The 13,430-nt window shown below is 36.2% G+C and overlaps 1 protein-coding gene across 1 annotated transcript in view; it reads right to left on the bottom strand.

Moving 5' to 3' along the window:
* Positions 1 to 13,430, bottom strand: part of THSD7A (thrombospondin type 1 domain containing 7A) — a 374,453-nt gene that overhangs the window by 129,528 nt on the left and 231,495 nt on the right. The window contains exons 5-6 of the mRNA XM_011363004.2: positions 13,270 to 13,425; positions 11,695 to 11,907 (exon numbers count right to left, since the gene is read on the bottom strand). Coding sequence (XP_011361306.1) covers positions 11,695 to 11,907; positions 13,270 to 13,425 — 369 coding nt within the window. The remainder of the gene's footprint in view (positions 1 to 11,694; positions 11,908 to 13,269; positions 13,426 to 13,430) is intronic.

Here is a 13,430-nt window from a genome sequence, read left to right as displayed (position 1 = left end):
AAATATGATATTTAAAAATTACAGTTTTCACCAATATTTTGTGATATATCAACTTCTTATACTCATGTAGATGTCAGAGGTGTGTATGTATAAAGCTTGGATATATATTTCACCAATAATCCTGAAAGATGTTCTTTTAACTACATTATCAGGGACTCCTTAATATAAATAAAAAATAAAGTATTCAATGTAACTTCTTCCTTCATTTACTTGCTGGATCAAACTAATTTAGAACATTCCTTCTTTTCATCACACTATAACAACCCATAAAATGTTTTTACCTAAAACGTAGATTCTAAAACATATGGATACATTTCCCTCCTTTCCAAATTTAATGTGTGATAGGGGAACAAGAGAGCATCAACATCACTTATTAAAAACAAATTTCACCACAGTAAAATTCTCAGGATTATTCCTAGATCAAATTTTGTTTTATAGCCAAATAGACTTCTTGGTTTATTTTTAAAAAGAACAAGAATTTCAACCTCCGTTTCTCCCTGCTGTGGTTGGAGTTCTACTTCTAAATGATCTGATTATAGTTCTTCCCTAGCAAAACGTTTTTATTTCCAATAGAATGGAACAGAATTTCTTTCACTTGGCTTCCTCCATGATCTGGTACTATCTAAAAAGACTCATGTCCCCCAACTTTCCAAACACAAATTCTGCAGTGACATGTCCAAACGTTTGCTCCCCCAACATCTCAAGTTCTTTCACACCTCTGTGCTTTTGCATAGCTGTGCTTTTAGCTTAAAATATACTGACCTTCTTAAGAATTTTTATTTATCCTTTGAGTTAACACATAAGTCATCTCCTTTCTAAAGCCTTCGGTGACCTCCAGGGTTGAGAATAAAATTTACCCACTCTTCCCCTTAGCATTCTGAACATATTTCTAGTTCAGAAATTATTGCACTGTGTTAAATGATTTGATTATGCATTTTCCCGTCTCTAACTAGATGGTGGGTGCTTGTTGAGCATAAACTGTCATTATTAATATGACTATCACCACCACATGCTACAATGCCTGTACCAGAGCAGGCACAATAAATATTGTGGTAGGAATGAATGAATGAGTATAGATAGCAGACTCTTAGAAATCTAACCAATGTTCAAGCCAATTCTAAATGTCGTTTATGAGAGTTCTAGCTCTCTCATGGAATGTAGCCATGTACTGGGTTGTGTATCTTAGAAAAGCCCAGACTAAATATTCAAGAGGCTTTCTGCATAAATTTCTTATTTAAAAATCCTAATACAGCTCTGAATCAAAGTTGACATTCTAGAATCTTAATAAAAAATATCAGGCAGACATTTTGTGACATCATGTCTTTTCTATTGTCACCTCAGCAAGGATTTCCAGCAATGAAATGTTCTAATGTTATAAAGGTAAAAGACAATAGGAAGGTAGGGGCAATCCTGTAACAATAGTGACCAAAAAAAGGGCACCTTGAAGCACTTCAGTCACTCCACATTTCTGCTGGCCTATACCTGCTTTAGTAAGGACAAGGATGTTTTCTTGATCTGACATCAAATGCTCTGAGGACACAAAACAAGTCCTTCTTTCAACTAGATTGTCATCTACATTCTTTTTATTGAGAAATCTTCTGTACAAATGAACTTATCTGAAAAAGTCATATTAGTCCCTTTTTTACTATATTCTAGGGGTTTTGCAATATTGTCATAGACAAATTCTTTTTTTAAAAAAAATGAAGCATGAATAATTGCTTACAGGTGAATTTTGGATACATCTGCAAATATAAGCTCATTCAAAGCAGGAACTTTCTAATCTCTTTGTATATCAGACCTCTTTTGGGGTAAAACTAAAGAAGATGCATTGCTGGTTGAAACAGTAGCTTTAGGTAATAATTAAAAATAGCTTCAGGTGAGGACAGATCCAATGAGTCAAGTGTTACCAACTAATACCTCCATATCTCCTCCTGCTTTTTATATTGTCAACTTTTATGTAGTGACCGTAGACAGCTACAGCAGCTCTTTTAGTTATTTCTGCACAGGTTCTTGAGTATATTCTCTCTTGCTAGCCCAAACTGGGTCATATGCTCATAATTAAAGCAATCATTATGGCCAGGTAGATGAGATACAGCCTTGGCTGGAAAGTGGGACCAATCCCAGCAAGCCTCATGAATAGGTTTAAGGGATAGATGAATTTCTTAAAGAAAAATCAAAGGCATGGTTAATAAGAAAAGAAAATGGATGGATGTTGAGAAGGCAAGCAATAGATGATTAATATATATCTTTTACAATTTTAATCAATTTAGAAAATCCTTTTAATCAAAGATTTACAATTCTAAGATATAAGATCAAATATTTAAAAGTTTTACTAGTTAATTTACTTAAGTTCTAAATTCACCTATTGGCCAAACTGAAAGCCAAGAAAAGGCACTATACTAATCTTGTAGCTTTTGATACCACATTCCTTGTTCCAACAATAAGTACCCCTATGACATAAGAAATATCGACAGAGAATCATAGCTAAATGGCATCTCCTCTTTTATTTCCTAATGTGGCTTTCGATGAGTTTTTTGGGAAGATATATTCTTCCCAGTTCATACCAGCAGTCTTGAAGTTCAAAGATTACTACAGATTTTTCCCCTTTAATTGCTATTCTGCAACAATATTCCTTGATCTTATAAATCAAGTTAGGTCCAATTTCTGGCCATAGTCAGTGACTCATCTTTCTAAGGAAAGAAAGAAAACTACAATTTCCTGGTGTGACACAGTGCAATTGTTAAGTCAGACAAATAGAAGATGCACACTTATAATCTACTTTAAAATTAATAGCAATATGTTATAATAAATTTGGTCAAACTCAAATAACTTAGTTCTCTTCCGAAGGCATTACTAGATCAATAATTAATTTGTATTATTAACATGTGTTAAGCACAAAAAGAAATGTCAATGTAGAGACATGTTTCATTTATATAACAGGTAAAAGGATTCTCTATCATGAAATTTTACTGTTATATACTTATTTTATGCACCTAATAGAACAGGAAGTAGGCACCGTTTCTTTAAAGCCATCTATATCAATATCAATATCTATATTATTTATATCTATATCTATAATCTATCTACTTATTCCTTAAAAGTATGCCTATTTATGAGGGTGTTATTTAACAAAGAGATTATAAAAATAAATGAAATAGACTGTAAATCATTTGATCCAGTATGGGTAAGTAGTAAAATTCTTATCCTTAGTCAAAAAGAGAATTTTTTTTGTGCTTAGCTTACTTTTTCACTATTGAACTCATCTCAGAAGAATGATAATAACAACAAATACTTAAACAAGTACTTAGCACTAAACATATTAGCTCATTTATACTCGACAATATTATGATAAGGTAATTCTACTATCCTTATTTCACAGATGAGGAAATTTAATCACAGAGGATTTAAATAACTTGCCAAATAAAGTGGCAAAGTTAGCATTTGATGCTATACTCTGTGCTTCAATGACTGGGTTCCAGAAAATTGAATCTCAAAAATGTCTACTAATAAAACACTATGAGTGAAATCCCTCAGATTATAGGTTTTTATGCACATTCTGTTTATTTCTCTTTTCTCTTTATGCAAATGCAGTATCTCTTTTGCTCTAGTGTACTGGGATGTTAAAGTAATGGAATTTGAAGGCATTCTGAGATGCTAATAGAGTGTGCAATTTGGTGTCATACTTTAACTGACATCTGGTAGGCAAAGTTTGAATTTTCAGTGATAGCAATAACAATAGTTTACTTAAGGAGACATTGAGAGTAATTTCCTAAAAAGATGTAATGTTTAGGGATAAAAGCAAGAATTTAGTGATGAATCGGAGATTTATTGGCAATCTGTTATGTGCAGCACAGTGCTAGGAAGTACACAAAAATAAATAAGTCATTACCCCTAATCCATAGTAACTAACAGTATAGAGGAGAGAATGGGTAACAGTAAAATATAAACAATATAATATAGGAAAAAAAAAAGATTGCTAAAATGGACAAGATGAGCTCAGGGGAGACCATCTGTGATTCTCAAATGGCTTTGAACTTCAGGCAAAAGACAACAGGAAGCCAGCAAAAAATTTTAAGCAGCTAAATGACACGATGATTAAGAGAGGATTTAGGTGAGAGACCTGTAATCCCAGAATAAGGAAAACCTGATCCTGGGATACCTCGATCTCTATTAACTGCCCTGGTTCTTCCCAATTAGTTTAATTGTCTTAAACTAGCATGCCTTATCCCTTTCCATTGCTGCAGCTCTTATCTAAATTTCACTACCATCTCTCTCCTGAATGACTACAATAGCCTCTTCACTTCTCTACTCCTTTAAAGATTAGTCTCAATAAAGCTACATGAGTTATTCTTTAAAAACATAAGTCAGTTCTGGTACTCGACAGCTCAAACCCTCCAATAGTTTATATTGTATGATTTATTTTCCTTTTCCCCTCTCAAAACAACAACAACAACAACAACAACAACAACACCCTATGATTAAAGGATAGTTCTAAATTATTTATTTTAAAGTGCATGAGAGAATTTATGACAAATTGCCTTGTGGGGGGAAAAAAAACAGCTCCTCTGAAAATAAGAAATCAAGGTAAATATGTGCCCCCAAAAAAAGAAAAAGAAGGGAAACCACACCCCAATTGCTATTCACAAGAAGCCTCATCTATATTTGAACCAGATGCGGATTATGAGATGGTGAACTTTAAGCATGACGATACAATTGCATGAGAATTTTGGTGGCCTTGGGTGTGGAGGGGGTATATTTTGCACGTGGAGGGAGTAAAAACAATTGTGACCAGACAGTGGACTGCAGTAAATATATCATTTGCCATAATTCTTTATAATGTCTCTCTTTAAGAGGAAGAGTCTATTTTTCTACCCGTTAAATCTGAGTGTCATTGTGATTTGCTTTGACCAATGGAACGTGGCAAACGTGATATTGCCAGCTTCTGCTTTTGTTCTGTTGAAGCAGTGCCCTAAAACCACCACGTAAGAAAGCCGGTCTAGCTTATTGGACGATGAGAGTCCATGTGGAGAAGCACCAGTATACCTCAGCAGACAATCAGCACGAACTGCAAAATAGTAGATGGAGGGAGGCCACCCTGGACCTCCTGGTCACAGCCAAAGCTCCACAAGTGAGCCCAAGTGAAACCTGAATAGGTACTACCCAGAATCACGAGACATTCTAATTGGTTTTGGTTTCAGCCGGTGAGCTTTCAGGTGGCTTATCTCTCAGCAATAGTTAAATGACACATGGCCTGAGTGGTAACGTTAGGCAATTAGATAGACATGAGCAACAGGAGAATGATGACCCAACCCAGAGACCTCCCCTAGGACCTCCCTAAAACACCCATTTTTATGGTTAAAATTTACCTTTACATCTTGGACTACAAGGAAGTAAGAGCTACAAAAACAACCGCCGATTTGGTCCAGCCATAAGCGCATGCACAGTTAGTACATCTGCTGACCTTTTTTGACAAGAGCCTCATTATACCCGCCTTACATCACCATACACATGCCCGGAAGTTGATCAATCTAATTATAACAGACTGAAGTCTGGGTAACCACATGCGCAGTAAACAAGGGGTTGTATAATGGCAAAATGTCAATCAAAATGACCTCACACGCCAATTATCTAACACCGCCCCTGTAACCATCCATTACGACCATAATATGTTACACTTTCTGAATTCACGAGGCTGTAGCCATCTCCGGTGTAGCCTGTTTCTCTCTTCAAACATATTTAATAAACCTTACTTTTCCTAAATTTCACTGATCTGTAATTCTTTACTGAGTCGGTGGAAAGAAGCAAGCCATCTGGAATGGTAACAGTAAGAAGGGAATCAGAGGAATGTAGACTCAATGAGGCCATGGGAAGACAAAGCTGACAGAGGTGATAAGAGCTAAGCAGGGTCAAAGAAGCAAACAAGGGGCCAGATAATGTAAGGAATGATATATACATCTGTTAGGTTTCATAATTATACCTCTGCCTAATTTGATTGAAAAGTGTGCTTTCTATCCACATTGGCTTTTACTGACCCAGTTATGAGAAAACTAGCTCGCCTAGGCTATGGTAAGGCGTTTGACCACTCAAGATAAAGTAGAAGGCTGTTTTCTCTTCTATTTGCCATTTGAAGTAGTAGCTAACACTCAGTGGGAAATTTATAACATGGTCTCATTAAGTGGTAAGTAAACTATGGTTTACTTAACTGTCATCTGGGGTTTCTGCTAAATTTACACTCCTTTAAAAAAGAAAACTCTTTAGAAAACTCTTTGCTAAGACATTGCTGTGCAAAAGAACACTGACTTAATCCTGATATATTTTTTTCAAACCAAAAGTAAAATTTTTATTAGTAATATATCAAAATATAATACACATACAGAGAGAAGGAGAGGGAGCGAGGAGACACATCAGGGTATCTGGTGCCAGACTTTTTAAGGCTAAAATAAATTGTGATTACTACAAACTAACACTGAAGAATAACCTATTGCCTTAAATTAAAAAAAAAAAAATCATCTTTACAACAAATTAAATAGAGAATCCCAACCCAATTATAGGAAACAAGCATCTATCAACAGTGTTAGGTGATCCTAATTGTAAAATAAGAGACCTTAGATTTAAGCATAATAGCCAACCTAATTATATTCCAAACACATTAAATGGAATAGCATTCTACAGGAAGAAAACTTAGTTGATTTATTGCTTAAATTATGGGAAAAAAACAATTCAGTTATAGAGCATAGTTTTGCATTTAAAAAATCAGCTTTTCCCTGTAATGGCTGTGTAATTGGTGTTAAGAAGCAGATTCTAGTTCCAGAGAGTGATCATGCTTTTGAAATTGCATTCTCATCTAGCTCCATAGACATTTGAATTGACATTATTTTGCTTCTTTGTTCCCTCTTCTCTTACTGGTTTCTCCTGGGAGCACATCCTTAATAAACTTTGTGCATCTTAATCCTTGACCTGGCCTGTGCTTCTAGGAGAACTCGTGAATATTCTCAATCAGTCAAAATATTAGTCTCAACTATAAGCTTTGTAATTTTTCTTTCTATTCCTGGTGCTTTGCTCCCTATCTTCTAATTCTTATCACACATACCTCTGTCCTCCTCCAAACAGTTACTCTTTAATAAATATATATTCGAAAATTTTAATTCAGTATTTATACAGTTTATAAATTGGATACAAATTTTACAAGACATAACATAAAATAGAGCAGTACCTTGCTCTCTTCCCACACTGAGTCCTGTAATTTTTCAATACGTTGCAGGTGTTTATTCCTGTATTTACCTCAAGGTATCAAAATGATAAGCTCTTATATTCCTCTTAATGAAATAGCATTCGAGTCTTCCCTTCCCGCTACTCGTATGTGGACACATATCTTATTGCAGAAGAAAGTAGCAGGTGGTAAAAATTTTAGAAAGACTAAGCAGTTACACGACAAGCCAGTGCTCCGAATATTAAAGTTATCTTTCTCCATCTTTCACAGTCAGGTTTTTTGCTACTTCTGATGATATGCAGAAATAGTTCCTAAAAGAGGCAGAAAAACTTACTTTAAAGGCTTGCCTCAGTCCTCAACTCAATATCTTCTTAATCATAGTTCTCCTTCAGCATTCGCCAAATCCGACCAGTTTGCTTTGGTGCTAGGAGTCTTTGAGTAACAGAAGGGGTCTTAGTTTCCACCAAAACAATACTTTTGTCATTTTAGTGTAGTGGTTCACAAACTTTACTCCACATCAGAACCATCCAGCTTTCTGGGATTTGCCTCCATAGACTATAATTCATTGGTTCTGTAGATAAGGCTTAGGAATCTGATTTTACAGCACACACTTAAGGAGATTCTAACTGGGGAATCTAGGACACTCTCTGCAAAAACAGATCTTGCATTTCACGGAGTAAATTGAAAAAAATATTTGCATATAGTGAACACACACATATGTTCACATATCATATCCACTTATATATGACTTATAAACATCTAATATTATTGGCACAGTTCTAGCTGTACATGAGGAAATATTTGGCAGATGTTACTAATAATCCAATAGCTTTTAACCACAGTGGCATGACGCACTGGTGTGTCACCATCAGGTTTTAGGTATATGTAAAACATTGGTTGTTAATGACATTTAAAGTAATTTAGTTACTTTTGACAAATAAATTTGAGTCATTCAAGGTTATCCATACAATAATGGCATTCCCATTTATTTGCGTTTTGTTACACTTTACCCAATGGAAGAGGAAGGAGTTGAGCCAGAGCCATTGTACTTCCAGAATGGCACAATACACTCTGAGGGCCCTGGCTGGCCACTGCTCTTACTACGGCACCATTAGTAGTTGCAGAATGCTAAATTCTTGTATTAGTTTACTTCCATAGAAATATTATTTTTTGGTTTCACAAAAATTTGTGTCAAGCATGAATGTGAAGCATCTTAACCTTTACTAACGTGGAGAGAAATAAGAAAGGTAGCATAGAAGTTGCAGGCATTTTGAAACTGCTGAGGTTGACTGCTTTACAAAGTAATTCCCAAAGCGAAATAACGCAACTGTGGTTTTGAAATTCACACGGAAAGGTGTCAATATCTGATACCTGAAATAGAACACATGGTAATGAAATATGGATGGCATCATTTATTTTTCAATAGAGAGGAGGAAAATATGGAAATGATATTTAGTTTACAGTCTCCCTTAAGTAATCGATAAGACGATAGATTTTTTTCCCCACTACAAAGCTTTGCTTTGTTATGTCTCTAACCAATCAATTTGGGAAACAAAATACTGTCGCCTCACTAGATTTCCACTTTTAAATAAAACATCCGCAAATTTCGCAAAACCGAAACAGGGCAGATTTTGAGTTTTCTCATAGACCCGAGATCCTCTAGCCTTCCTCTCACCCCCAAACACTAACCCCAGATCTTTGGATACTCCTGTATCTGTGCTCTGAGATTTAAAATTGATTTTCTGATGATCTTTAAATTATGAGTAATATTTTTTCAATGACACATAAGATGTTTCTCTTTCTGGAGAGTCTAATTGTCCTCTGAGCCCCCTTTGGTCTTGCATGTCACACTTTTCCATCAGAGAAGCTACTCAGGGGTCTTCCTGGGTGCTCTCACCAGCCTTCCCCAGTCCCGCTCCTTAGCTGACAGCTGGAAAAATGAAAACAGCAGCACAAAGCCTAATGATCTCTGGAAGCCCAAAGACTACCAGGAAAAAATAGAGACTTTAAATGTGTTGAGGTCATTAACAAAGTTGTAAAATTTGTGAGGAATGTGGGAGAGAAAAAGCCATTTTATTGTTTGCTATATTCACAGGCTCTAATTCTTCATTTCCCTGGTTGAGCTTTAACTTAATTATAAAACAAAATCTATAGCTGTAGCCAGGCCTAGAGGTAGAGCCTGTACAACTAATCAACTTTAATTCCCTGGGTTCGTTTTAATTACAAAACAACATTTGGTGCAGCTGCTAAACACTTACCAGGTGACCACATGGTAATAATACTGGAGTAGTATTTACGGGTCTCCAGCTTTTGTTCTGATTCTATCAGCACAATTATGTTTCAATTATATATAAATTTGAGTAGCCTCTAGGATTTATAATAATAGAGAATTTCCTCGACTTTATATACTTCCATAGTTGAACTAGCTAAAATATTGAGTTGCACTACAACTAATTAATGTCAAGAAGTAAAATTTAATGATGAAAAGGTGTCCTGATAAAGGACAATAATAACAAATTGAATATCAATAGCATACATCTTACCATTTTTATTTCATTCGCTGTGAGACAGACAACGTGAAACCAGCTTACGTATATTCTGATTTATCAATTTGCCTTTTAGGTTTTAACACACATTACTTTTCAATATAACTAGACATGTCTAACTCATTCTTCTGCTTGCTCTTCAGTGTTCCACAAGACAATTTAGGAGGTGAATATTTGTGTTACAAAATACTTTTTTGCCTGACAAAATTAGAATTAACCACTGACATGTTTAATATAGCCAGTTCCTCTAGCATTATTAAAATCTGCACAATTTGCCCAAACATTAAGGAAGATCATTGCAATAGTGAGATCTGATTTTTCATTTGATAATATTTAGGCAGAAGTTCCAGGTATAATTAACTTTTCATCTTAAACTTTTAAAAAATTTTAGCTCACCCAAATACACCTTTTACAACACTAGGGTATCCTAGTTCCTCCCTAGGTCTAAAGAAGATTAGAAAAATTATTTGAATTGAGGAAAAAATCAAGAAGCAGTATCAGTAAGGGCATTATCAAAATAAACATGACCCTTACTGTTTTCATAGCAACTCATAATACAGTGCCATCTAATTCAAACGAGGATTTGAAGTAGGTGTGTAAGCAGAATGCATTTTTTTTTTTTTTGCTTTCTTTTTCCTAGATGTCAACCTCTTTTTTTCTTTCCCTTTAGAACAGAACTGACTAAACGCTAAAGAGAGGCTATATCATAGCTAATTATATCTACAGAGAAGAAAAGCAGAATACATACAATCCATTGTAAAATATCTGGAGCAATAATCCCCTTCTGCACCTTCCAGCCTCAGGGGCCGGTTTGTATTTTACCTAGTGCTGTCCTGCATGACTGCCTTGGGCTCTGGACAAAGATGACATTATACGTTTCAAAGTCGAAAGGCTAATTTCTCAGTATTAAGAGTGTCTGTCAGTCTCTTACCCCAGAGAGTATCTTTCTCTACTGAACAGTGACTGAGTCACAGGAGGAAACAATTCTGCTTACTGGAAGAAAATAGGATGGAAGAAATTATGACAGTTACCAGATGTTCCAGTGCCCCTGAGGGGGACACCAGAGTGTTTCCGCATGTGCTTTAAACAGCGTAAACTGTCAAACCACTGGACACTAGGGCTTGGTGCCCATGCTGCTCTGATGTGCAGAGTCAGAGGATTCGAGAGTAGGAAGGAATCTTAGAGATGATCTTACCAGGAGGTTTTAAATCAGGGGACCCCAATCCCCAGGCCACTGAATGGTGCCAGTCCATGGCCTGTTAGGAACAGGGCCACACAGCAGGAGGTGAGTGGCATGTAAGCGAGCAAAGCTTTGTCTGTACTTGCAGCCGCTCCCCAGTGCTAGCATCACCGCCTCAGCTCCACCTCAGATCATCAGGCATTAGACTCTCATAGGAGCACCGGTCCCCGGTACCACAAAGGTTGGGCACCGCTATTTAAACCACGTGTGAAGTTCTGTTTCCTAAGTGTGATTCAGGGATTGCTGAAGAGTAAAGGCAGTGCCTCAAAACAGTAGCAGTAATTTTGGAAAGAATGTAAAAATTTTATGTCAGGGATAACAAGACAGGATATTTTATCAAACAAAAATCAGTTGTAAAAGTCCAAGTAATTCCTGTAGTTGAGAAAAAGAACCATTAGAAAAATCACCATTCCAGTGGCTCTATGACATTCTTAGAGGGGAGGACCCTAAGCTCAGAAGGTTGATTTAGGAAGTGTAGGCTGCGATAGGCCTTGTAGTTTGGGAATCTGGAAATTAAATTATATCACGAAGAAAAGAAAAGAAGAAAAGAAAGAAGGAAGGAAGGTGGGAGGGAAGGAAGAAAGGGAGGAAGGAAGAAACAGTTATGATAAGAGAAGACAAGATTTTAACATAGGATAACGCATACCTCCAGAGTTAAAGAGACATTCATAAAAGCAGGATAGATACATCTGCCTCACCGTCACTATTGATGCAGACAACCTCTTGAACTTGAGCTCCTGGACCACACAGTTTTCCATTATCTGGTTCACAGTCTCCAAGCCTCACTGCCTTCCAGTCGTAGCAGGATGGCTCCTCACAGGGAATGGCTTCCAGCAAATGAGGGCAGTTCCCAGTGCCCCCGGAGCCTCCATTCGGCTCGTTGGTAATACGCCGCTTCCTCAGTTTGAAACCTGAATTATTGGGAAAGGAAAATACATATTGTTACCATCATGGGTTGCAGAAGGCTGTATGAATCCCCTAGCAAAAGCTGGATGATGTTAGAGGGTAGAAGTCATATCTGCTTTAATCACTGGCATATTCCCAAACTCTAGCTTAATGTGAGCTCATTAATAATTTATTAAATGAATAAATGAATGAATAAACAGAATGGCCAAGGAGGGACTTTTGGTGTGAGCTTCCTATAGTAAGAATAATGCAAGAAATGACATATATCTCCCATCTCCCTTAGGGCAAGGGAGGGAGGGAAAGGAAGAGAAGAAGGGAGAGAGAGGGAGAAGGAGAGAGAGATTCTATACTGATTTTGCTTGACTTGGAAAGTCTACAGTTATAAAATATTAAAAGAAACAATGAAATCTCAAGCTATTCAGAAGTATTCATGACCAGACAAAAGTGCCATTACTTTGAATTCTTCAACACTATCACACATTTAAATTTGAACAGGAACCTCTGAGGAGGTGGATAGTCTCAAGAGAAATTGTCTTTTTGAGCCTTCGTTGATTTTAGACTCCCTGGAAATTTGAATTAGGGATATAAACCATTTGGGCTCTAATGAGGACTATTCTAAATCCTGCTCTGTGCTTTAATAGGATCTAATTGTTGCCTTTCCTGACAATATATAACAAAAGTAATGTCTGTTTATTGCTATGTGAACATATTAGAATTATTAGGACACTGTCTTAGAAACAAAATAAGAAAATGATTTCAATTACCAGATCATGTGAAAATCACCCTGCCATGCCTACCATGTAATAAAACATTACTTTTATTCTTCTCCTTTTAGGTATATCATTTGCATCATAAAAGCAATAGAGTTTTGTTTTTGTTTTTGTTTTTACTTTCAAAGTAATGTTTATTGGGCACTAGCTATGGGTCAGGCATTAAATTAAATTAAGTGCTTTATGTTTATTGTTTATTGAATCTTTAGAGAAAACTTGGGTGGCAGATGTTATTACATCCCTCTTACGGATACGAGGACATTTAGATAATTAACTTGTCTAAACAATACTGGACTGAGTAGGTTTTCCAATCCAGGTAAGTTTGACACCACAGCTCATCTTAATCACTGTACTAAATTGCCTGAAATGTTCTTCATCTGTTGTCTAAATTAACAAGTATCTTGCCTACTTTCTTCAGTTTTAATCTTCTGGTATCATCACCAGAGTAGTTTTATTCATCTTCTGCAATCATCTTTAGCCATTCTGGAAAATATCACAGATGAATAATTACAAGGAACACAGAGCAGCATTTTTAAATAATTCATCCTTTGACTTAATTGATGGGAGTTTTAAGCATGGCATGCTAATATTACATACCTTTTTTGCTTTGCTGGTCATTACAGTTTTCATAAGTACAAGGTCCCCAAGCTGACCAAGATGAAACCTCACATTCAGTAGGACAGGGAATGTGGCACAGCTGTGTAGTATTAGGGACAGGACCAGTGCAATATTTCAAATCCACTGGTTTTGAGGCTGTT

This window comes from Pteropus vampyrus, unplaced genomic scaffold, assembly GCF_000151845.1.
Source record: "Pteropus vampyrus isolate Shadow unplaced genomic scaffold, Pvam_2.0 Scaffold4, whole genome shotgun sequence".
NCBI lineage: Eukaryota > Metazoa > Chordata > Mammalia > Chiroptera > Pteropodidae > Pteropus > Pteropus vampyrus.
The sequence above is the reverse complement of the archived record's forward strand: the minus strand, read 5'-3'. Positions and strand labels throughout refer to the sequence as shown.